The 24,083-nt window shown below is 35.9% G+C and overlaps 1 protein-coding gene across 15 annotated transcripts in view; it reads left to right on the top strand.

Annotated features, from left to right (window-relative positions):
• The window catches only part of CSPP1 (centrosome and spindle pole associated protein 1), a 68,792-nt gene that overhangs the window by 836 nt on the left and 43,873 nt on the right, over positions 1 to 24,083 (top strand). For 4 of the 15 annotated variants that reach the window (XM_075023405.1, XM_075023396.1, XM_075023397.1 and 1 more), the window contains exons 1-8: positions 229 to 422; positions 4,555 to 4,658; positions 6,018 to 6,114; positions 11,228 to 11,328; positions 12,045 to 12,068; positions 14,567 to 14,647; positions 17,818 to 17,919; positions 21,474 to 21,919. In XM_075023405.1, coding sequence (XP_074879506.1) covers positions 317 to 422; positions 4,555 to 4,658; positions 6,018 to 6,114; positions 11,228 to 11,328; positions 12,045 to 12,068; positions 14,567 to 14,647; positions 17,818 to 17,919; positions 21,474 to 21,919 — 1,061 coding nt within the window. In that variant the 5' untranslated portion in view covers positions 229 to 316. Of the gene's footprint in view, positions 1 to 228; positions 478 to 1,336; positions 3,909 to 4,554; positions 4,659 to 6,017; positions 6,115 to 11,213; positions 11,329 to 12,044; positions 12,069 to 14,566; positions 14,648 to 17,817; positions 17,920 to 21,077; positions 21,097 to 21,473; positions 21,920 to 24,083 lie in introns of those variants that run through there. The other 11 variants (XM_075023406.1, XM_075023401.1, XM_075023411.1 and 8 more) reach the window with 9 other exon arrangements.

Consider the following 24,083-nt stretch of genomic DNA (forward strand, 5'->3'; position numbering starts at 1 on the left):
CCACAGCCGAGGGGAGTGGGGGGTGTCGGTGCTTCTGGGGCTGCCTGAGGAATGCTGCCTGGGGGGAAGGAGGGAGGCGGGGGCGGCCCGTGGGGCGAACGCTGGAGGCCGCGGCCCGGGGAGAGGCCCTTCCCCAAGCTGTCCCGCCGGGAGAAATGAGTCTGGTCTCCTGGCTCTGAAGGTTTTCCGAAATTCCTGTCTTTTTGGATCAGAGTACGCGTTCTGGAAAAGTAGATAAGCGCTTATGGCGAGGGGAAGTAACCCGCGAAACTTGTTGGCTGATTGGTTGGTTTGAGGGTTATTTGCCTTCCCAGTTATGAAAAAGCCGTGTTGTTTTAGTCAGAGTTTAATTGTGAGCGTCCAGACCCTGGAACTTACTGTACTTTTTCAAGTGAGAATTTGGAAGAAACAGAAGATGAAAGGTACAGGAAGCATGTTTGTGGTGGCAAGAGCTTGTTCTAAAAGCCATGCGCAGGGGTAAGGAGACAGACAGTACTGGCTGTTACGAGACCTTGGGAAGTTTGGGTGAAGCTTTGAAAAATATTTCTTAATGACACAATTAATGTGACTATATAATCTGTAAGTACAATCACTAAACGTGGCGTATAGTTGCCTTTTTAAAGAACTTGCCACCCTTGCTGCAGTTCCCGTGGATGGGAATTGACAATTTGCCAGTTTTCCTGATGTTACATTAATATTATGGTGGCACAGAAGAGATGAAATCGGTCCACTTTCACATGCTGATTTTAGACTTTGTGGCCCATTTTCCTGAACAAATAGGAGGGGAAGGGAAAGAATAAAAAGGAACGCAGTAAACTTTGCTTTAGGTGATAAAGTAGATACACAACACACAGCTAGATATAGTACATGTGATACAATACATATACACATAGATGTTTTGCATATCCCGAATACAGAGACATGCATTATTAACTCTGGGCATAGATCCAATAAAAATCTTATGTTCAAACTTGACTTATTTTCTTGAATATCTATATGCTTTCTATTGCCTGGTATATTTGCTTAAGTTGAAGTCTACCTAGCTGACGCTGTCACTATTCAGAGTTGCTTTTGTGAAAACTTCTGGTTTAAAAGGAAAACAAGGTTATGAAAAACTAAAATCTTCTTGAAAGTAAGAATATAGGAAATAAATTTTTTATGCGACATTTTCAGAAAGTAGTTGAGTATATAACAGCAGTAAGTTTAATGGAATTTCACTTTGAATAATACAATGTTTCAGGAATGCAAGTACATCAAGATGTAAAGATGCAAGAGCTAAAGGAAGAGCTGATGTATCTATGCTGTCAAACATTTTTTTTTAAATAGTATTTACCAAATACTCTGTTTTCCAAAAAAAAACATGAAAAATATGCTGTTTGCACCTCGTAATTTTGGGGGCATATGCTTTATCCTTGGGTTTTCAGATGTTTACAGCATGTTCTGACTTTCTCTTTTGCCCTATGCACATGCCCATGGAGCAATGTCTCCAAGCTGAGTTTTGAATCTGCTGCTTTTACTAGTGGTTGCAAGGATCTAGAAATGCACAAAATGCATTTGGACACATTGCTAAACTGAAAATAGATTATTTTGTTTTGAATTGATGTGGTTTTATAGTGGCAGGCTTTACCTCGGTATGTTTGTGTAGTCATATGAAGCCAGTCTGAAGTTAACGGTTCACTGTGACTTTAGTGCTGTCACCTCTGAGATAGTTTACTCTGTAAATGGGGACTGTGGTAGCACTCTTTTCAGATAGATTGTTTCTTCATTATTGTTGTTATTAGTCATGATGTCTTCACCTGATACAGTAGGTGATAAAATTGATTAATATTCAGTAAGATATTTCCTTACATACTGGTATATTTTCTGAACTTAGCAGTGTATGCATCATTCAAATTGTCAGTCTTTTGCTTAGAATATGTAAGAACTTTTTATTTCTTTTTTTCTTTTTCAGTATACTATACTCTTTTTTGCTTATCTCATAAAGTTTGCATACATGCATATTTTAAGAGGGTCAACTCAAGCAGAAGGATGTAAGACATAAAATGTCTAGCTATTTTCTAGGAGGCATTTGGCCACTTTTACTGGCTATTTAGCAGTATTAAAGGTATGCTGAATCAACAGTGCTGTAGCATTAGTCATCTTAGTGTTCTCCAAGGCCTGGAGTTGCAAGCTTTCTTGACACCAATTGAATTGCCTGTGTAGTTCAACTGTAACTGTTTTGTCTTTGGTTTCTGATTTATTGTATTGCTCTTAATAGGAAGGAGTGCAAAATGCTAGAATATTCATTGTGGTCCTCGTGCAAGACAGAAAATATACTGCAAATATTCCTTTCCTTATACTGTCTCTCAGAATAGGCTTGGTATCATTCCAATGCAGTGATTGGGAAATAGTTCTAGAGTTTATGAATGTTATTGTAAGTAGAGGTAAGAAATACAGATGTTAAAATCAATGAGCTTTTGGAAAGGCTTCTCACAGTGCCACCTCCTACGTGCAGTAATTTTCCTCTTGGTGGCTATGCAGCACTGGATAGGTGATGAGACCAGCTTTTAAGTTCTTCAGTATGACAAGTTGTTTCACCTGTTCAGAACAGGTTTTTTTGTTATTCTTATATAACCTAATAGGCTAAATAAAATTTATCAGTGCCTGGAAACTTACCCTGTTTTAGATTTCTTTTATCCTTTATCAGGGTGCAAAACTAATGAGATTAAAGATTTAGGTCAAATCAGATGGGGAAATTTATTTTTGGAATTGATTGTCCTGTATTACTAGTAGGAGTTGTAAATAGGTTGTCCTAGTTCTGCCTCCTTTGTTACAATATTATAATTTTATATTATGAATCAAAAAATGGCATTAATGTAAGAGGAGAAGTTTAAAGGAATATATTTTAAGAAATACATCAAGCAGATGTATTCCTTAAGTTAGCAGGCAATTATTTGAATTTATCTGATGGAATTTTGACAATTTTTTTCTCTTTGTCTTGCTTCTAGTAAGCATTTATCTCAGTCTCTCTGGGCACCTTATTTTATGTTTACCTACATAGTATCTTATTTTGCTGGCCTTTGAGGTTTTTTTTGTTGGTGGTTGGTTTTTTTTTTTAAAATTCTTTGATCCTCTTCCTGAATGTGTTTTCTAATATACTTTTATCATTAGCCTATTGTTTACTTCATACAACCTGTAGGCTTTAGAAAGATACTGAATTAGCCTCAATAAAACTGCTGTACAATCTGAGTTTAGATACTGGATGCGGTGGGATTGCTTAGGAACCTGCATACGCAATCCTATTGCTGAAGTTGCGTGGGTAATGTTAGAGGGATTTGAGGGTCATAATTTTCTTCTCGGTTTCATGCTTCCTTTAAGCGTGGAATGTAACATGGATTTTTTCATCTGGAAGCTTGGTTTTGCAAAACTTCTCCTCCAGTGGAGGTGATGAAAAAGCTGGAGATTAGGATGAGTAGGCTTATATGCAGTCGTTCTTTTTGGTTTTGCCTTTCTTCTTTCCATGGTTACTTAGTATGCAGCTTTGCAGTAATTTTAGTTCTGGTGAGGCTATCCTAACAAAGAATATTCAAAGTCTGAGTGTGTGTCTTAACTTATGTACAGTTCCTTTGTCATGAATTTGATTCACTTTAACTCACTTTAACTTTTATTATGAGGTTATCTAGGAGCAGCAATATACAATAAATTGCACAAATAAGATGCTAACATTTCTGCTCTGAAGGGCTTTCAGTTGAATAGGCAAGATGTACAACTAATGGAGGAGAGGTAATGAGCTATTCCTCAGTACGTGTTTTCTTACAGATGAGTGGCTTGTCTGATTGCAAGTCAATGCTGCCTGATATCCACGATCTTACAATTATTGCAGAATTGTGGCTGTTCTTACTGCCTCTGCTATTTTATTGGTACAGGAGGTAATGATACATTGTTGGCTCCAACTCCAGAAACACTATGCATGTATTTTGTGTTTTGTGAGTTGTGGGTTTTTGTTTGGTTTTGATTTTTTTCTTTGTTATTTTTTGTGATTTTTAATGAGCTTAATGACTTTTAAGACTTCTCATGACAGTAAGTTAAGCACAGAATTGATTGTATGATTTGGTCCTTATTTTAAAGTACACGTGTGTTTTGCACTTTTTTTACTTTTTTGTCCAACAATTCTTTTATCATGTTTATTTTTGTATATTGTATAATTTTGATTTTATAATTCACTAACAATAAGCTTGTGCTAGTGTGTAGTGAAGGGCCGTTGGTAGACTTGCAGGCAAAAAAACAACCCCAAAACACTTCAGCCAAGTTAGAAAAAGAGATTAGAGAAATATCTTCAGTTTTATAATCTGGAATCTTTGAATTTTCTCTCCAGTGACACACCAGGTAATCTCATCCATGGATGGGTTTCCTGAGTCAGGTGTTTTGTTGACCCAGCAAACATCTTAAGGCTTGTAGTTTTGAGGGAGGAACTTGAATATTGCTTAACGATTGTCTTAAGCAACTGTAATTGAGCTTTAAAAGTTTTTGAGGCTCTGATGTAGAGGCAATATTCTGTCTTTTCTATAACCTTAGAAATGATGGCGGATGATTTAGACAAATTTATTGAAGATCAGAAGGCCAAGTTGGCACAAGATAAAGCAGAACTTGAAAATGATCCACTTTACATGGAAATGAGGGTAAGAGTATTAAACAGTTTTCCTGAATTTAAACACTTCTATTGCTAGGGTCTTGATTTAAGCTTGCTTTTACTGTGCTCTTAAACCTGTTTGTTAAAGTATATATTAAAATTTTATCTATTCAAAGTAATTTCTGACTTAAATACTTTGTATCTGTATTTATGTAGATTTTTGAAAACCTGTTTGCCACCAGGCATACACAGTAACATTTGTATTTTACAAGTGGGAAAACTCTTGTAAATGGTTATTATTATTCCTTCCCCGCTCCCTAGGTAAGGTAGACTGGCAGAGATCTGCTCTCTGCCCACTCCAGAGCATGGGTGTTGGTATAGGGATGGAAGGTATAAACAACCTCAAAACTTCTGTCATGGAAACTAGGAAATATAAAAGGCAAATTACTTAATCCAGTCAATTAAACAAATATCTGTTTTATCACAATTTTCCTATTAGAAATTTTAGTACATAATTCTGAAGCTATAAAGATTTTATAATTTGCGGATCACCGTTACATTGTTTAATAGTGCCAGTACCTGGTAAAAAGCTATATATAAATAATTGAAGCTAGCTAAGTGTTAATGGTAGCTAAAGTCCTCAGTAAAAAAAGGAGTTTTGATTTGTCTGTTGTTTGACTTACAAAGCCCCAAACAGCTTGAGCTTTTAACAGCAATTATAATACTGAGTTTTCAGTCCCTTTTTTGTTTCATCAGAAGGTTATGAGCATTCATGTTTCCCCTTCTGTGGGTTACATAAGCATTTTTACCTCGTTACAATAATTCTCTCCAGAAAATTTATTAATTCACTCCAGAAAGTTAATTTGTAGGGAGCTGTGAGGAGTTGTGCTTCCTTTATTTTTGCCGCCTCTGCTCAGAGCAAATTTAAAGAGAAGGAGAATGTTTCTAGCCTATAGTTAGATAAAGTCCTAAGCTGTATGGTGAAAGTGTAGTTACAGGGAACAGGTGTGTTAAACTTGCCCTCTAATACCCAGTAATTCTTTCATGGTTTCAAGCAGGGTGCAGTATGTCAAATCAGCCCCCATAAAAAAAACAGAGAGGATATGTGTAAATTATGAAACAATTGTGGATTGTGACATGGTTTATGATTTCAATCACAATATATATTGTCAACATATTTCATGACATGAAATATATTGAAATACATTGAACTAATAATTTCTGGGTTGTAGAGGAGAACTACTTTTTGGTAGTATTAGTGAAATGTGTAACTTCCTTAGTATGTTAATCCAGCATCACTTTCAATCTCTCTGTTCTACAGTGCTAATAATTATGTTGATGATGTTGTTCTTATATGTGATATTTCTTTTACATTGTGATGCAGCCATGCATTTTGTTTTGTTTACAGAATAAGGAATCAGAGAAGCTTTCTGACACTAGCAAAATGCTAATCTCCATGGCTAAAGAAAATATACCTCCAAATAATCAACAGAACTATCCTTTAGGTAGAGTATATTTTCTTTATATGTCTTCTAGATTTAAGTAGCATTTAATTACCTTTGAGAATTTTTGGAAGGGAATTACTGCTTCAGATTTTTAATTATAAGGTGATCATTATAATTCAAGTGCATACCTATTCTTCAGTCTTCCAAACATCTTGGGATTGTATGGAATTTTTTTTTTGTAGTTATGCTTATTTTTGAAAAAGGAAAACATGCTAAGCACTTCCTTTTTCTTCTTGTCAAGGTAGCTCTATTAAAAAACAAAACAAAAACCCCCAAAACTAAAAGCTGCTTGCCAGTCTTTGGCAGATGATCTGCCCTTTCCTGTTGTATTTGGGTGGAGCAAAAGCTTTGGAAGTCCATCCTTCATCTGGACTTTACTGCAAAAGGGTACGTTCCCTGTACTTTGGGCCAGGGAAGTAAGGATGCCTTTTCTTTCAGCTTCTAAGCTTAAGAGCCCTAGTCAAATTTGGCTAAAATGCAGACAGTTAAACTAATTTTTCTTTTAAATGCTAAGTGTCTTTTAAACCTTTAGGCATAGAGTGCTGAACTGATTGTATTGCTTTTGTGATTTTGTTATAATAATTAGTAGTCTTGTGGTTTAACCCTAGCCAGTAACTAAGCACCATGCAGCTGTTTACTCACTCCCCCCCACCCAGTAGGATGGGGAGAGAATCAGAAAAAAAAGTAAAACTCGTGGGTTGAGATAAGAACAGTTTAATAGAACAGAAAGGAAGAAACTAATAATGATAATAATTGTAATACTAAAATGACAATAATAATAATAAAAGGATTGGAATATACAAAACAAGTGATGCACAATGCAATTGCTCACCACTCGCTGACCGATGCCCAGTTCGTTCCCAAGCAGCGATCCCCACCCCATCCCCACTCCCCCCAGTTTATATGCTGGACATGACGTCACATGGTATGGAATACCCCTTTTGGCCAATTTGGGCCAGCTGTCCTGGCTGTGTCCCCTCCCAGCTTCTTGTGCCCCTCCAGTCTTCTTGCTGGCTGGGCATGAGAAGCTGAAAAATCCTTGACTTAGTCTAAACATTACTAAGCAACAACTGAAAACATCAGTGTGTTATCAACATTCTTCTCATACTGAGCCCAAAACATAGCACTATACCAGCTACTAGGAAGAAAATTAATTCTATCCCAGCCGAAACCAGGATGTGTAGTCATTTACAAGGACTTAGTTTTGGTTGAAATCTTAACCAAATGAAATGGTTAGATTTGTTTTGCTGTGACTAAGGGTTTAATCACCATTTTCTTTAAAAATACATGTTGTCCTATTTTCTTTTCTCTGTGTTCTTTGTGATTTCTGTTTGAAAATGTGTGATAGTGTTCCTTTCTCCATTTTACTGTTTCTGTAATGTGCCACTTTTCCTTACTTGTCCTACCATCTCCTTTCTGTAGGCACTACTGTTTTTCCTTAGTTACGCTTGTGTAGCTCATGTTTGTCTTGACAGCTTTAGAGCTTTTCTGTGTCCTACTTCTTGTTGATAGGTAACTCCTTCCTTTAATGTGCAGACACTTTGGTTTTGTACCTCATTAATTTTCATACTATGCTTACTGTAATTCTGCAGCTTCCAGTGGGAGCAAAAGCTGTACTTTTATTTTAAAGAAGATACATTGATGGATATTTGATGTTGTTTACATAATACCAATCTAATCTATCTTTTAAATAAGTACTCCTGCTACGCTTAATGTTATGTCCCCTCTATAATTGTAACAGAATTTGTGACCAGAAAAGTGCGTGTCTTAAATTAAAAAATGGAGCCTGAGCTTGTGAATCTGGGGGCCTGAACTGATCTTAGCTGCATAAATAAAAATGTGTTTTTTGTAAGGATGTTGTAAAAGTAGAACTTCCAGCCATCAGCAAGGCAAGCTCCTCTAAAACCTTTACAGGAAAACTTCACTAAAAATTAACTGAAATGATAACTCAATGTTCCTTGCTGCCAGAAGTCATAATGGATAAACTTGGTTAGAGGACAGCACTTGAATAAGTATCTAGCTTACATGTTTGGCAGTTCTATTATGATCAGCAGGCTAGTGCTGGTGTTGATGATTCTTTGCTTAACTGTGGAAACATAAGATGCACAAAATAGAACACAATAGGTAGTATCTCAATGGCCGTGACAGGCCACTATGTAACAGTTAAGCTATTTTAATATTAAAATAATTTTATCTCTTGTTGGAGAGCTATAATAGCACGTTGTGTTGTGCTTATTATTATAAATTGGACTTAACTGTTGACATCTAAATATAGTAACACACATAATGAAGTATTACAGATGAGGGGTATTCAGTTATTGCTATGTCGTGGTTTAACCTCAGCCAGCAACTAAGCACCACACAGCCTTTCGCTCACTCACTCTCCCCAGTGGGATGGAGGGAGAGAATTGGAAGGGTAAAAGTGAGAAAACTCATGGGTTCAGATAAAAACAGGTTAATGATTGAAATAAAATAATAATAGTAATAATTAATACATTGTAATGAAAAGGAAAATAACAAAGAGAGAGAAATAAAACCCAAGAAAGACAAGTGATGCAAATGAAAACAATTGCTTACCACCAACTGACTGATGCTCAGCCAGTCCCTGGGTAGTGGTCCCCTGGCCAACCTTCCTTCTAGTTTTATTGCTGAGCATGATGTCATATGATATGGAATATCTCTTTGGTTAGCTGGGGTCAGCTGTCCCAGCTGTGTCCCGTCCCAAATTTTTGTGCACCCCCAGCCTATTTGCTGGCGGGCAGTGTGAGGAGCAGAAAAGGCCTTGATGCTGTGTAAGCACTGCTCAGCAAAAACAAAAACATCCCTGTAGTATCAACACTGTTTTCAGCATAAATCCTAAGCATAACCCCATACTAGCTACTATGAAGAAAATTAACTCTATCCCAGCCAAAACCAGCACATTCTATAATAACAATTTGGGCACTGAACACATTTGGCTATCAGTGGATGGTTGTTGATATTGGCTGGTTCTGCTTTAAAGTAATGTAATTTCCTTTGGATTAAATTAGAAAGGGACTTGTTCCTTGGTAGCTGCTAAATATGTTCTATAGTTCTAGCAGTAGTGTTGAGAATCAGGCTGAAAGAAGTTATAGCTATTTCTCAACATATTAAATGCATGCAAACTTATGTAAAAATGCATTTAAAATCTTAACTTTTTTCTAAAAAAAAAAGTTGTCAATGTGATTGTGTGTGATTAACAGAATCTGAAATGGCAAATAAATACGGCAGATACAGAATAATCAAAAGCAGAAAACCAATGAAAATGAAAGTATATCTCTTATTTCGACTGAAGAATTCGGACAAATTGTGCACAAAATTAGGATGAATGTATGTTAACTGGACTATTTTTGCCCTGCTAGGCTCTCCTAAAGTAAGTTTTTGAAGTAGGTAGTTTTCAAATATCTCCTAAGTCACTACCTATAATTGTTATCTCAGTGCTTTTCTGGTGGCCAAAAAAAGGTCTTCTGTAATAAAATCAAATTTAAATCCTCTTTTGTTTGAATACTTCATGTGTTTGAATCAAAGCACTTGACTCTCACAGATATTTTTTTTTTTTTCTGTTCTGGATTTTGTTGGCTTCTGTGAAGTTACTGAATGCACCTTCACTCTGACATGTTAGTTACTTTTGATCTTTTTCTTGGTTTCCTATAGTTAATCCAACAATAATTTCATGTGAAAATAAAAGGCAAGAGCAAGTAGCTGAAACAAACCCCTTCCTCTAATGTATTCTGTCCCTCTTTACACTTACCACTTTTTCAAGAAGTGAAATGGTCCATTATTTTTTAACAGAACTCACACTTGCCTTATGTGCAAAATTAGTTGAAAAGTAACTTGCAGGTTGGAGAAGAAGCTCCCATGCAGATTTTCGTTAGTAGTTGAACTCTGTAAGCTGTTTCAAAATAGTCTATGACATACTTAATCAGGTATTAGGTCCTTTGGTTCTACATAACAGCAGGCTGACTCCTGTTCTGGTTCTCTCTCTCAAGCCAAGCCAGCTGAGTTCATTTTTATTAAGTATATTTCAACCTTTTATCTGTTTCAGTAGCAGAGTGATTCCCAAGTTAGCAATTTTCAGCACTTATATAATGTCATTTTTACTGTATAGACACTCATTAACGCCCTAAACGTTTAAAATACCGGAGTCAAACAACCAAATTGGGACTGATGTAAGAGTAAATCTAGAATATCCCTCTCTTCCTTCTTGCTCCTTGCTACTCATTTTACATAGACTTTAAGATGTAGAAATGCTTTTGGAGAAACAACAGGAAATAAAAACCCCAAACAGTTGCAATCTTTGTCTCTTGGTGTGTGGTTTTGTGGAATTCACTAGCTCTCTGTGGAGAGTGGTGAAAGTGGCTGCAGAGGTGGGCTTCTGGGGCAGAGGATATTTCTTATAAAGCACTTTAAAATGTGTTTTAGAAATGACAAACAACTTGCATAGCATTATATTTTAAGAGTGCAGCTGTTACGAGACCTGACAGTAATCTTGGAAAAGTACTAAATGTGTGTTTGGGGTCTACTACAATTAAAAACACTGAGGTGGAAACAAAAAATTATTATTATTGCCATATGGTCAGATTCCTTCTAGTTGTGTGGAAGCCAACATATTTTTCACATGCTTTGTGCTAAACAAATAGCTTGTTGCTTTCTAGGTGGAAAGTATGGTTTTTATTGTGTGATAAGCACAGCTTAAAATGTCAAGAGTAATTTAGAAACTAACACCTCAAAGGAGATTTCCTTTGAAACATACATTGACAAAAGAAATAGGTACAATATTTAGATTATTTTATACTATTTGTCAAACTATCCAAATAAGTTCAGTTTATGTTGCTTTTTTTTTTAGTGGGGAGAAAAAGCAAAACAACTAGAGAAAAACTAACATCCAAAACCTAATCCATTTTTCTATGCTTTCTACCCAACTACTCATACAGAGAAGGTGTTTTTATTTCAGCTGTGTTGTAATTACTGGTTGCGTAGTTAATTTTTTTTATTGCTGATGTCTAATAAAAATCCAGATGTAGCTTTTGCAGGGTGTGCTTTGTATTGATATAAAATAGTAGAATAATAATATTTAACAGTGTTAAACTTTCAGGTGACTATGGCTTGAGTTTACCACTTGGAGAAGAATATGAGCGAAAAAAACATAAACTCAAAGAGGAACTTCGACAAGATTATAGGCGATATCTTTCTCAGGTAAAGCATCTTGTCTGGTTGCCTAAGTTTAGTGAGTCTTTTAAAATGACTCTCTCATTTTAATTGAATGCAAATTAATAAAATCTGTGGAAAAATCTTTGTAAGAAGGCATTCCTTATAAGCGATGACTAATCTCAAAGACTCGAGTAAAAGTAATTTCAGAATGTCACTGCTAGGAAGGGCTATGTACTTCAGGCTTCTATAGATCTCATTGCCGTGAGACTACATATTACTTAGTACAATTTATTATGAATATTTTTGTTTATTTGTGTCTACTTCTTTCTTAGTTTCTTCTTAAGAATTTAAAATATCATCTGTTACTTCCTTAAGTACTTATGTATTCTATGGTCTGTAATTCAGGTAAGAATATTCCTATAATTAGTGTGACTCCATTTGACAGCTTCTTTTCAATTTTAGAAATAAAAAAACTTTGATGTTCTGCTTAGTATGATTTATTAAATGTCACAGTAAATTTAAAATTGAAATGATATGTATGAAATGCCATAATCTTGGGAATATTCTGTATCCCTTCTTAGGCAAACAAAAAAAAATCAGGAACCAAATAATTTCTGTTGTCTGAAAATGTTAATTATCAGTGTCTTTAGTTCTTAAAATGAAAGAATGGATTGGCTTTAAGAAAAGAAGTCTTTTTTGTTAAGTCAAATATTTTTGAATTAAAGACTCTTTTTCAATAGTATTTTTTCCCTGACTTTTAGGGTATTTCACAGGCAAAAAGAAAGGTAGGGAGCCTGCAATATAAATTTTTTTTTCTCTTCAAATTAGTAGCTTTTTGCTTTGTTTGAAAGGTTTTTGCTTTTTGAATTGGAAAAAAAAATTACTTTTTTGTGCTTTGTGTGTTTGCATGCTGTAGTGATTAGTTGTGATTAACAGCATTGTTTGCTTTGTGCAGAATGATTGCTTGTATGTATTATTTTCCATTAATAAGATTTTAAAACACTTGTTGATTTCATTTTCCCTTTGCAATTGCTGTTTTTACTGTCTAATGCTGATTCTGCAAAAGTTTTTCTTTTAATAGACATTTGCTTCAAGGCTTGTCAGTTACATAGATGTTATGAGTTCAGATTTTTTCTTTTTTCTTGATATACATACTTTATAAAGCTGGAACGAAACTGTAAACTCTGAAATAATATAATACGTCATCAGAACCAGAGTCAGGGCTCCCCCCCCCCCCCCCCCCATCATTGTGAAATCTCATCGGTGGTGCTTAGGAAAGTAGTAGAGCCAGTTATTCAGCACCTAGTGGCCAGAATGCAAGAATACAAGTATTGTGAGGAAAAAATAATACCAGAGGAACATTTTTGCAAGTTTTGTTCAATTACAGTAATTTTTAATTATTTATATCATTATACTGTCATGTTTATATAATTTTCAAATTTAACGCTGTCCATCCAGGTTGCTCAAATTAAGCAGCTTCAGTAAGGGACCGGGAGGTAATGTGGCAGAAATACAACCTTCTGGTTTTTCTGGGGCTTTGAATAACATGTGTATGATACAAATTAACTATATTAGCATGCACTAGAATTTCTGAATAAGAATAGCAACAGCAGAATTAACTGGCTTCTTAACCTCTAACCAAAATGATGCTTATATAATTGTTCCTTCTTGTTTAATTTTAAATTTCAGATTATTTTCAGAGTTAGAATATTCTGTTAAAACTTAATGTTTCATAATTCTCACCAAAGTACCCAAATAATACAATTTTTATATTAACTTCTAGTGTTTTATTCTCAGTTGAACTTCAGTTTTACAAATTTAGGTTTACAAGTTTTTTGTTTGTTTGTTTTTTAATGTAGTATACATTAGCTTTAAGCTTCTAAGGCCTGAGGAAGACATAGGATAACAATCTCTAATTTCTTTTCCCTACTTAAAAAGGTAGTGCAACTTTTAGCAGCTCTCATAGTGATAATATTTTGGTTAATAACTTGTTTAGTCTTGCTTATGTAGCAAATGGAGTTTCCATATCAGCTTCTGATTTTTGGCAAATACTTTTTTAAGATCAGAGGTAATCTCTACAGATGTGTTCAAAGTGTGAAAAGAATTACTTAAAAATGAGGATTACAATTTATTTACTACTTCTAGTAAAAATAACTTAGTTCTTTATATTAATCCAGCTGTCTCAGTGCTTGCATATTTGCATGGTTATTAAATCCCTTAAATCTTTTAATGTGTAGTTGTGAAATATAATTCATAATGATGTGGGTTTGTACTGGAACAGGTAGAGCTTTTACCTGTTGATGTGCCTCTAAGCTTTTAAGCTATGTTATGACATAATGATGGAAGGAAACAATGCTAGTGAAATACTGTATCTAACCCATTCCCCTCATCAGCCCATGCCACACAGATAGATGATCTTTTTATTAAAGATAATCAGATTTATAGAACATAGGTGATTGACTGAGAATAGCCTGGGGATGCTTTTAGTAAATGAGTGATGTATGAAAAAGCCACTAGACCTGGAAGCTGAGGACCTGTTCCAGCATTGGTGTTTGATTTGAAAGGCTGATACTTTGACTTGCTGTGCAGCCCAGTTCCCCAGCTACAGCCCAGGGAGCTATATGGAGCAACAATATAGTGTTTTCAATGGAACGGTCTGTTCTGAAAGTGGCTGATGGTCCATAAGTAATTATAAGATTTGTTGATGGGTCATTATCCTGAAAAGTTTGGGGGCTGCTGCTGTAGAAAACAGATAGTCTTGAGATGCAGAGTGGTAACTGTGCTCGAGTTAGCATAGATTCCATCTATTAAAATAAGAGGTAGACATATGTTTTCTGCAGTTAGAAAAAGCAATTTTTCATCTTAAGTAAGGTAGTGTCTTGGAAAATTCCTCTTATGCTTGTACAGATGCTTGTGCTTATGCTACTTGCTTACAGGAGAATGGAGTAACGGTGGGTTTTTTTTGAACAAAAATACATTTTTTTAATATACAGAGACTAACTTATATAATCCTTGAAATAGTGCAACAGGGAAGAAGTGACATGCACTTTCAAACTCAAGCTTAAAGATTGACAAAGCCCTTTTCTTTCTGCATTCCTTGACTGCACTTCATTCGTGTGTTCCAAAAACATCCTGCATTTTCAAAATGTGAAGGTTGTCTTCGGTCTTTATTTCATTACATTGATCAGGTTTATTTCAGAAAATATAATTCTGAGCAACTATTTAGCAAGTAAGATTTGGTATTTTAAAATATATTGAATTATTTTTATTTTTTTTAATATAGAAAAATTATCTGACTACTGGTGAAGTAGATCCATATACTCAGGGATTATCTCTTCATATTGATGAGCGAAGATCTGCGAAGGTAAATATGTGGAGGAAATTAAGTGGTGTATAACTTGAAAATGAACCTGGATGTTTAAACTGTTGTGGAAAAATTACTTCCACTTAAGTTTTTTTTGTTTGGTTGGGTTTTTTTACACTGTTTACAAATGAACATTTTTGGAGGTGGTCATTAGAATAATTTTCAGAAAAGTCAAGTCTTTAAATTTTGTTGTTGTTTTTAAGTTTTTAATCCTAGGTTACCTGTACTCTTAATTTTTAGATAATTAGATGTGTAATTCTATACTGATACTAGTTTGAGGTTTGCTACTTCTAATTCACACCTGCAGGGCACTTGGTGTGTTCAAAAGCTCAAGTGGTTGTGCTTTGGTTTTGTTCAGCAATAAATACTGATCTAATAAAGAACATTGTTTTTCTTATATATACTTTTCTAATTTATTACTCTTCTTACTGCAGCTTGGGGCTAATTTAAAAAATATTTGCTTGTAGTTGTTTCTACAGTGATACTCTTATCAGTTCCTATCAGAACTAAAGGAAATGTACTTTCTGCTCTACACAGTTTATTTTGATGTCTTTGTGTACACTTAACCTACCTGCTTATGCTAGTGTGAGGGGTTTTGTTTGTTTGTTTGTTTGTTTTTTAACAGATAAATCCAGGAATCTAAATAAAAGCTGGTCTGGTATTCACATATTGCCTGTTGTTAATATAGGCATCTTCCCAATTTCAAATCTTTCTTTGAGAATACAGATACTAATGTGTTTTGTGAAAGGAGTACACATTCTCTCTCTGCGTTTAGCCCCTTTGATCTCCCTGAGGTTTCTTACCAGTTCATGGTCTTGCTTTCATATGTTGGAGAAAGATACCAGCCATAACAGTCTCTCTGCTATTGGAGGTTCATGGAGGTTAGAATATGAAGATGCAACATGCACACATGGATTTTCTTAACCTCTGATCTATTCCTCTGATGCATAGTATGATTCTGTGAAAGCCTAAATCAGCCTTACAGGGGTCACCTCTCCTCTTCCCCTCATGCTGTTGGCCTTGTATTCCCAGTTCCTTTCTTGTGTTTGCTTGTAAATTGATCCAGGAAGTTGAATCAGCAGAAACATTGTAATTTAGCAAATATTTTTGCTGACTCAGTGAGTACAGCTGGTTGGTTCTGTGGCTAGTTTAAACCCCAGCGGAGATGCAAGGCAGAAAGAGAAACTATGTTGCTGGTGGAGGACTGGCCTGTTGCATCCTGGGGGGGTTTATTTGTTTTTTTAACCTATGTTGCCTTGGAGGTGCATTGTTGCTCTGCGTTTGGGGCTATGCTGTCACTGTAATCTGGCACAAGACTTCTGCTGTGGAATGTGTTGGTCTTGCCATTGCTGTGCTTACTTATGCTTTCTGCCTCTCTTGTGCTGGCAATAATTTTTGGCCATATGAGGAGCCAGGTGAGAACTCAAATAAGTGAAAATTGCTGTTATGAAAAAGCCCCAAACTCCAAATTATGCTAGTGTTAAAAAGAAGGGAGGCAGCAAGACTGAAAGGTCCAGGAAGGGGAAAGGACTCCTCAGTGGCAGCATGCACTTGTGCCGAGTTTGTTAGCTTCAAGTTCTCATGAACTTTGTGTTAACCCTTGCAAGTATGTGTGCTGAAACAGTGAAAGATAAAGTATCTTTGATTCATTCTGTGGAATTAAAGATGTATCTGAACTGGGAACATGTCTGATCATTGATGGTTTTATATCATAGCAGCTCAACATTCATTGAGATTTTCTGTACAAGTACGTTGTATCCTTTTTACCGATTTGTTTGTCGCTATTGCAGAACCTAAAAGCTACCAGAAGATGTCACACTGTGCCCTGCTAAACGGTTAGCCTCGGGGCAGATAATGATTAGAGGTTAACATTTGCATTTTGGTTTCTTCTATTAGGTAAAATGTGCAGTCACACAGCATATTGAATTTTCTGCTGAGTGCTTTGCCACCTGTTAAAGACAATGCTAGTTTCTCAGCTTTGGAAAATAACCCTCAGGCAGCTTTCATAGCTGTTTACAGGTTTTATATTGTCATGTCAGAAAACCTATAGACACAAATTTGGGGAAAAAAACAGTTTTGGGGAGCATTTGTTTCATTTGCAAAACTATTATTAAGCTGGTATTTCCATGGTGATTGAGGTATAAATTATTTTTGTTTGAAATTTGTTCATGTGAGAGTAAATATATGTATATATATATATAAAATGTTCAGATTTTTTTAATACCTTTTGCTTTTTTATTGGAAAATACTGCAGTGGAGTAGAGCATGATTTGTAATACTGTGATATAATTCTCTTTTTTTCATTTATATGATGGTTGAAATGAGGTAGTATAAGAGATGCCCCATGCTCTAAACATAAGTTACTAATATTAGGAAATAATGCAAATTAGGGTTTGCTTTACCCAGAGACTTTGGTATTTCATTTTATATTCTTAGGCTATTGATGTATAATTCCTGCATGTTTTTAGACCTGAGCAAGCTGGTTATAAATGTCACCTTGCAAAAGCAGCTGAGACAAGGTGGATAGAGCATGTTTTTCTTAGTTTTCCTTGCATTCTGTGCACTTTTGACTCTTTTTGCAGTCAGCTTAACTGCTTGTTTGAATTTGACAGTTCAAGTTATATTCTAAGCTATAATTGACACATCTTGTCTACAGGTGTATTTGTTGTCCTGTTTCAATTATGAGTGGGGCAAGTCACAACTAACCTTAACACAAAAAAAATTTCGTATGTTTAAGTAATCTGTAAATACATTCAGATTGGAAATTAAAAGGTGATTTCTAGTTGTCAAAGGAGTGAGGCTTTGGAACAATTTTGGAATAGATTTAGCAGGGGGAAACCTAACAGGTTTTAAGATGGAACTTGATGTACAGTAGTGTTACTGGGGACTAGACTTCATGCCCAAGAAGCTAACTTCTACTTACAGATTTCCGATTAAGAGAAAGTACTATGTTCCAGAATGAAAAAAAAACAAACAAACAAAACCCCAAAAACAAAAACCAAAAAAACTCCCGCAAAACCTCAAAGCAATTCAAGCTCTATTTGTACATCACAGTGAAGGGGGAGGGCAAACATACAGCTCGCATGTATTCATTTAATACTGCAGTTCTATGAAGTTAAAAGCTACTCAAAAATACAAAATTATGATGCCCTCTTCAATGCCTGTTTCAGGAGAAACTACGGCTTGAAAGAAACAAGGAGTACAATCAATATCTCAGGGATAAAGAAGAATGGAATGAAAGGCTAAGGAAATTAGGGAAGAAAACCACAGAGGTAATACAGTTTTACTGAAGCTGATACAAAGAAGAACATAAATGATCTTGTCAGTTGTTTTATCATTGACTAAGGTATACAAAGTAAGACAAAATAAGAAAAGAATGTTGTTCAATTTGCCACAGTTTTATGAATATATCTAGCAAGTCCTGGTTACAAGTCATACAGTACAGTTCTTGATTTCTACTTCAGTCATGTCTGTCTGATACAAGGATGCTTTCATTCTTCTGTGGGTCTGAAGCAAGTCCCTGGATTGTTCTTGGTGATAAAAGTGGTGGCCAAAAAAGCCGTCTCTTTGGACAGAATGTTGAACTCCACACAGTGTTCCTTAGCTTTTATTTGTAGCTGCTTTTTCCTCAGTCTGTGTCCAGTTCATGAGAAAACAAGGCAAGTGCAGGCAACTGTCTAGTATATGGTGCTGTGCATTTATGAATCAAAAAAAAAAAAAAAGCCTTTACTACTGAAAGTGAGCTAGATAATGCATAATTGAACTCGGAGTCTGAGCTGAGGCCTTTGATTTGTAGGGCAGTAGGCAGCTAAGCACCACGCAGCTGCTTGCTTGCTCCCTGCCCCTGCTGGTGGGATGGGGGACAGAATCAGAAGGGTAAAAGTGAGAAAACTCATAGGTTGAGTTAAAGACAGTTTAATAGGCAGAGCAAAAGCCCCGCACACAAGCAAACCAAAACAAGGAATTCATTCACCACTTCCCATCAGCAGGCAGGTGTTCAGCCATCTCCAGGAAAGCAGGGCTCCATCATGTGTAACAGTTACTTGGGAAGACAAACACCATCACTCTGAATGTCCCCCTGCTTCCTCCTCCTTCCCCCAGCTTTTATTGCTGAGCACGATGCCATATGGTATGCAATATGCCTTTGGCCAGCTGGCATCAGCAGCCCCAGCTGTGTCTCCTCCCAGCTTCTTGTGCACCCCCAGCCTCCTTGCTGGTGGGGCAGTGTGAGAAGTAGAAAAGCCCTTGACGCTGTGTTAGCACTGTTTCAGCAGTAACTAAAATATCGCTGTGTTATCAACTCTGTTTTCATCACAAATCTAAAATAATAGCCCCATATGAGCTACTCGTGAAGAACTTTAACTCTATCCCAGCCAAAACCACTACAACAGACAACAGGGGATTTTTAGGTCTAATTAGCATTGTTGTGAGACCCTTTGTTTTAGTAATCTGGAAGCAATATATTGATCTGAGAAAGTTTCTCTGCTGCTTGTTAGTTGTAAAATCTTGTGTAGACTGGATAAATTTTGTTTTTTAAATATTGTTGCCTTAGTTTAGTGATGGACTGCAATAATTTGCAACTCCCTTCTAATGCAGGTTTGATTTAAGAAGGCCTTCCACTTTTTTTTAATATGGACATTCTTAAGTGTACAGTAGTGTGAGAGCTAGGTCGTTCTATGAAGGGACTTGTATTTGTACTTGGAACAGCTGAAAGTTTGTTGTCTTTCTTACAGCAGTCGGCAAGTGCAAATACCCATGTATTTATAAGTTCTATCTAGAAGAATGTTTCTTGTCTGTCTCCAGAAAGATTGTTTTCTTATGAGAAAGATCTTTTCCTCCAAGTGCATTGGTGTGTCATATAGTTGAAAACCATTTTAATCTGTGAAGACAGCTATAAGGCAGTGTTCAGGCATCATTTAGATGTTGGGATTCAATATCTGATTCTTCTTGGCTTCTTCAAGGGTTGGAGTGCTACACAACAGTGATCCCTAGAGAATATGTGGCAAAAATGCAGCTTGTGTTTGTGTAACTGAGTCTATAAATCTCTAAAGACTTTTCTACATGTTTGGGCATTTGTTTCCTCAGCTGACTTACCTAATCAAATCTATTTAGGGAGTGAAGGTTATTTCTTTCTGCTTTGTTTGTCATCCCATTGGACCTGTATGTTATATTTTTATTATTCTTGTGTAGAAACAATTTTGCTGTCATAAAAGAACAAACAGGAAAAAAAACTGGTGAGGATTTGTTGAGGTTCTTCCATCTCTGAGGGATATTTGACTTGGAGTAGGAGTCAAAAATGGGTCTTATGATTAACATATGCGACCTCAAATTTTGATACAACAGTTTAGATAATCACAGGATAAACTTAAGTTGTACTACAGGACTTCCAGAAGTTCTTTACAATCCCCTGCTCAGACCAGGGTTAACTTCACAGTTAGATCAGGTTGGTCAGGCCTTATCTGGTTGAGTTTTGAAAGGATGAAGAATCCACAGTTCCTCTGTGCAACCTGTTCCACTGCCTTTAACTGCTTGATCTGAACTTCTTTCCCTCTGTATCCCATCGAAATTTCCTTTGCTGCAACTTGTGACCATTGGTTTTTTGAAGACCATGATTCTGGCATCTCTGTAACCATGTGTTAGGTAGAGACTGCAATTACTAGTTCCTCCTGCCCACATACATACTCTCCTTAACCTTCTTTTTCCAGGCTGGAAAAACCCAGCTCTGTCAGCTTCTCCTTTATGAGCTCAAGTGCCTTAACCATCTCAGTAGCCATCCTCTGCACTTTCTCCAGTTCATCAGTATCCATGGGGAATGGGGGAAACTGGGCATACTATACCAGAATCTGAATACTGAATAAATACTGAGCAGAGGAGGAGGATTACTTCCCTCGACCTGCTGATGACACACTTGCTAATGCAGCCCAGCAAGGGTGCTCTGCTGACTCATGTTCAGCTAGTTGCCCACCACTAACCCTGGCCTTTTTCTGCAAAACTGCTTTCTAGACAGTCAGTGCCCAGCTTGTATTAGTGCATGGCATTATTCTGTCTCAGATGCAGAATTTTGCATTTGCTTTTGTTGATCTTCGTAAGCTTTTTGTCATCATATTTTTCCAGTTTGTCAGACCCTTCTGAGTGGCAGTCATACCCTCTAGTATATTGATTCCTCTTCCCAGTTTGGTGTCATTTGCATCTTTAATTTATTTCGCATTGCATTTTGTAAAGTATGAGTTACTGTTACCTTTATTCCACAGATGAAAGATTAGTGCACAGAAATACTACAGGATTTATCCAAAACCATGCTGATTGCTGGAACTGTGTGTATTGAACACTGGTCCAGTGTGTCATAGGGTTGTTTTTTATCCACTAAACTCTCTTTTCTCATAGTGACATCTTCTGGGGAGCAAAGAAATAGATTAAGAAATGGTCTAGTTAAAAGGTTGTTCTCATAGGTAAGAAGTATTACAGACTTGCCTGAATCTGGATAGAATAAAGATGTCTAGTCTCTTGATGAGGTAGTCAAAGTGTTTTTTGATTCTTTGCAACTCTGAATCTGAAGGTCAAATTGGGGTTTGTAAAAGGCCTGTCCAGGATTGATAGCCATTCTTCTGAAAAACATTATATAAGAGGAAAAGTAGTTTTTTTTCCTCAAGAAAAAAAAATAATCCCTAGTTTTTAAGCCTTTCTTGAAGTATTTTTCTTGCTCACCTCCTACCTTTTCTCCAGTACCTGTTCAGAGATTGTTTGAAGAAATACAAAACCAAGTTTTTGCTGAATGTGATTTGTTTATGTTCAGATATTTTAATTTTTTTCTTTTCCCATTAAACAGAATGAGATGGACAGGAATAAAAAACCTATTGCTGTTACCAGGCTCCAGCCAGAACTACGTACAGAAGTACAGCCCTGTAATACAGATGCAGAACCTCCCAAGAAGGATGCCTTTACTTCTACAGAAGGTTATGAAGAGCTGCTAAATAAGAGATGGCTGGAGGAAGACAGGTATCATAGGTTAGATGATGAGGTTGAATTAAGAAGTGGACTATTGAATAAAAGACGTGATGAAGATTTGGATGTTCCCAATCGAAGACATCGTGGATTTGCTAGCCAATCTGTAATTCCTATTAGGAAGCATCACAGACTTGATGAGGATCGTGATTTTGGTAGAAGATACTACAGAATGGACTATGATCCTGGGATAAGTGACGAAATGGACCCTAGATTTAGATGTGAAAGTGCTTATGACAGAAAAACTCCCCGGGTTTTTTATGCTGAAAGGTATTCTTAATTCTGTTTTTCTCCTATATTTCTGTAGTGCTTGTTGACAGCTGTGGTTTGGTCTCACTGAAAATTAGACAAGACTCCCATGTGAAAGCAGGATTTTTGTGCTTACTTTAAAAAAGAACTCTGCAAAAATTTTTAGAAAAAATATTTAAGAATTGGACCAGTACCTAAGATTATACATCATACATTAGGGAGTGGAGGGTGTTTTAGATAAATCATTCTGAAGGAAAACTAATATTATGTACAGTTCATTATTAAATAGGCTTTACTGTATTAACTGATAAATCAGTTTGGTTACTTTGGCATAAGTTGTTAATCTTTCTCTTCTAGCTCACTCATTTAAAAGAGAAAAAAACCCAAACATAACCTTCCTAATCCTTCAGGGTTTGGCAGTCTGGCCACTTTCAGTTATTCCATTGCAAGAACCAGTTGCTTTCAAAAACAGATGGGTTGTGGTATGAAATAGTATCAAACTTGAAAGAGATGTGTTTTATGCAGCTAAGCTCAAATGAAATAAAGCAGTAAAGTTTCTTGTAAATAAGTTTTAAAAAGGTGCTTGAAGAGTGTTCATTTGTTCACTTTACAGATCTTGGGAACATGAGTGTTGTACATGCCTTTTTTTTTTTTTTTTCTTTGTGTTAAGCCTGCTGCCAGAGCTATTTTCCTGCGGTTGCTTCAGTGAAGGAAACACCACTGTCTTTCCCTGGTTAGGCAAAATAACCGCTTTTTTTTTTCTAGAATTAACACTTGTAGAAAAAACAGAAATCAAATTGTACCACTCTCAACAGTGTTAAATATTATGATCATGTTTCGTTGTTAATTGCTGGTAGAGTGGTTAAATGATCTTTTGAGTCACTGTTTGCAGGTATAACTTTCTATATAGTATTGCAAATTAATAACTGGGAAAAACAAACCCTAAAATACTCTTCTACTGCAGAAGCCTTTTCTACATTGAATGAAGTCATGCTTCTTTTCCAGTTTCAAATGCCAATAGAGTTAAAATAACTTCTTTACAAAAATAGGTTTTGATATTTCTCAGCTGTTTAAAAATAATCATAAAGGAATGAAGTAACTATGGAGAAAATGAAATGTCTGGAAGCATTTAGGAGATGCAGACTTAGTAAATGGGTTATTTCAGAGTTTCAGACTGTATATTCAAATGTGCTTCTAAAAGCATGTATTTATTCATACAATGTTTCTGAAAAAGTCAAGCAAATGGAAACAGTGGTTAAATAGATAGCAGGAACAAGATTGCCCATTTTCTGCTGAATGAGATTCAGAGAAGAGAATGCAAAATACAAAAATTGCTCCATCCTATAGTGTAATATCGGTAGGAATGAGCAAAGGAGGTTTTAGGGTAGGCTTGTCTTGTCCTACAACTTTTCAGAAAGAAAAATATTAGAAGCTTGACTTGGTGTCTAACAAAGGTAACCAAAATGCTTATATTTTTGAGACTAACGGCAGCATTAATCCTCTATGTTAATTAACACCCAGAAGGATGAATGTCCTCTTTTGACTAGGTAGCTGTTTGCCATTGTCTAATGCAATTGGACGAAGTCCAATATTTAAATAAAAATGACCATTTGATAAAGTTTGAGGGTTTGCTTTGTTTCTCAAAGAATATATACATAATTATATATGTAAAATATCAGCAAGGATGGTGTTTGAACCAGCAGTGGACAGTATTGTGTTGAATAGAAGTATACTAGTTCTTAGTTATCCCAGAAAACACTGACGGTGCTTATATAAACGTCTGTGACCAATATATCACTAGGCAACCCATTGCTTATTTGGAGAGGCCTCTGAAACAGTTTTAGTTCCAGTTTTCTTTTAAAAGGAAGTACAGAAGATACTTTGTTATTGGCAACTTGGTGCATCTTCTTCAGATAAAAATTAAGGTTTAGTTTTTTTGGTATGTATTTTCTACTTTGCTGTATTGTTATTGAAAATTACTTTACTTTTTTATTAAATGTGCTTTGTAATCTAGTACTTTTTTCCTCCTCTGCAAGGAGCTCCAGTTAACCTTTTATGAACTATATTATTCAGTCTCTTTTCAAGAAGGAGAAACACATCTATTAGTTACCGACAGCTCAGCTTCTGAAGAGTTAGCATTTTTTTTCTACATTTCAGGCAAAGTCAACTTTTCCAGAATACATTT

Source organism: Buteo buteo, chromosome 3 (genome assembly GCF_964188355.1).
Source record: "Buteo buteo chromosome 3, bButBut1.hap1.1, whole genome shotgun sequence".
In the NCBI taxonomy this organism is placed as follows: Eukaryota; Metazoa; Chordata; class Aves; order Accipitriformes; family Accipitridae; genus Buteo; species Buteo buteo.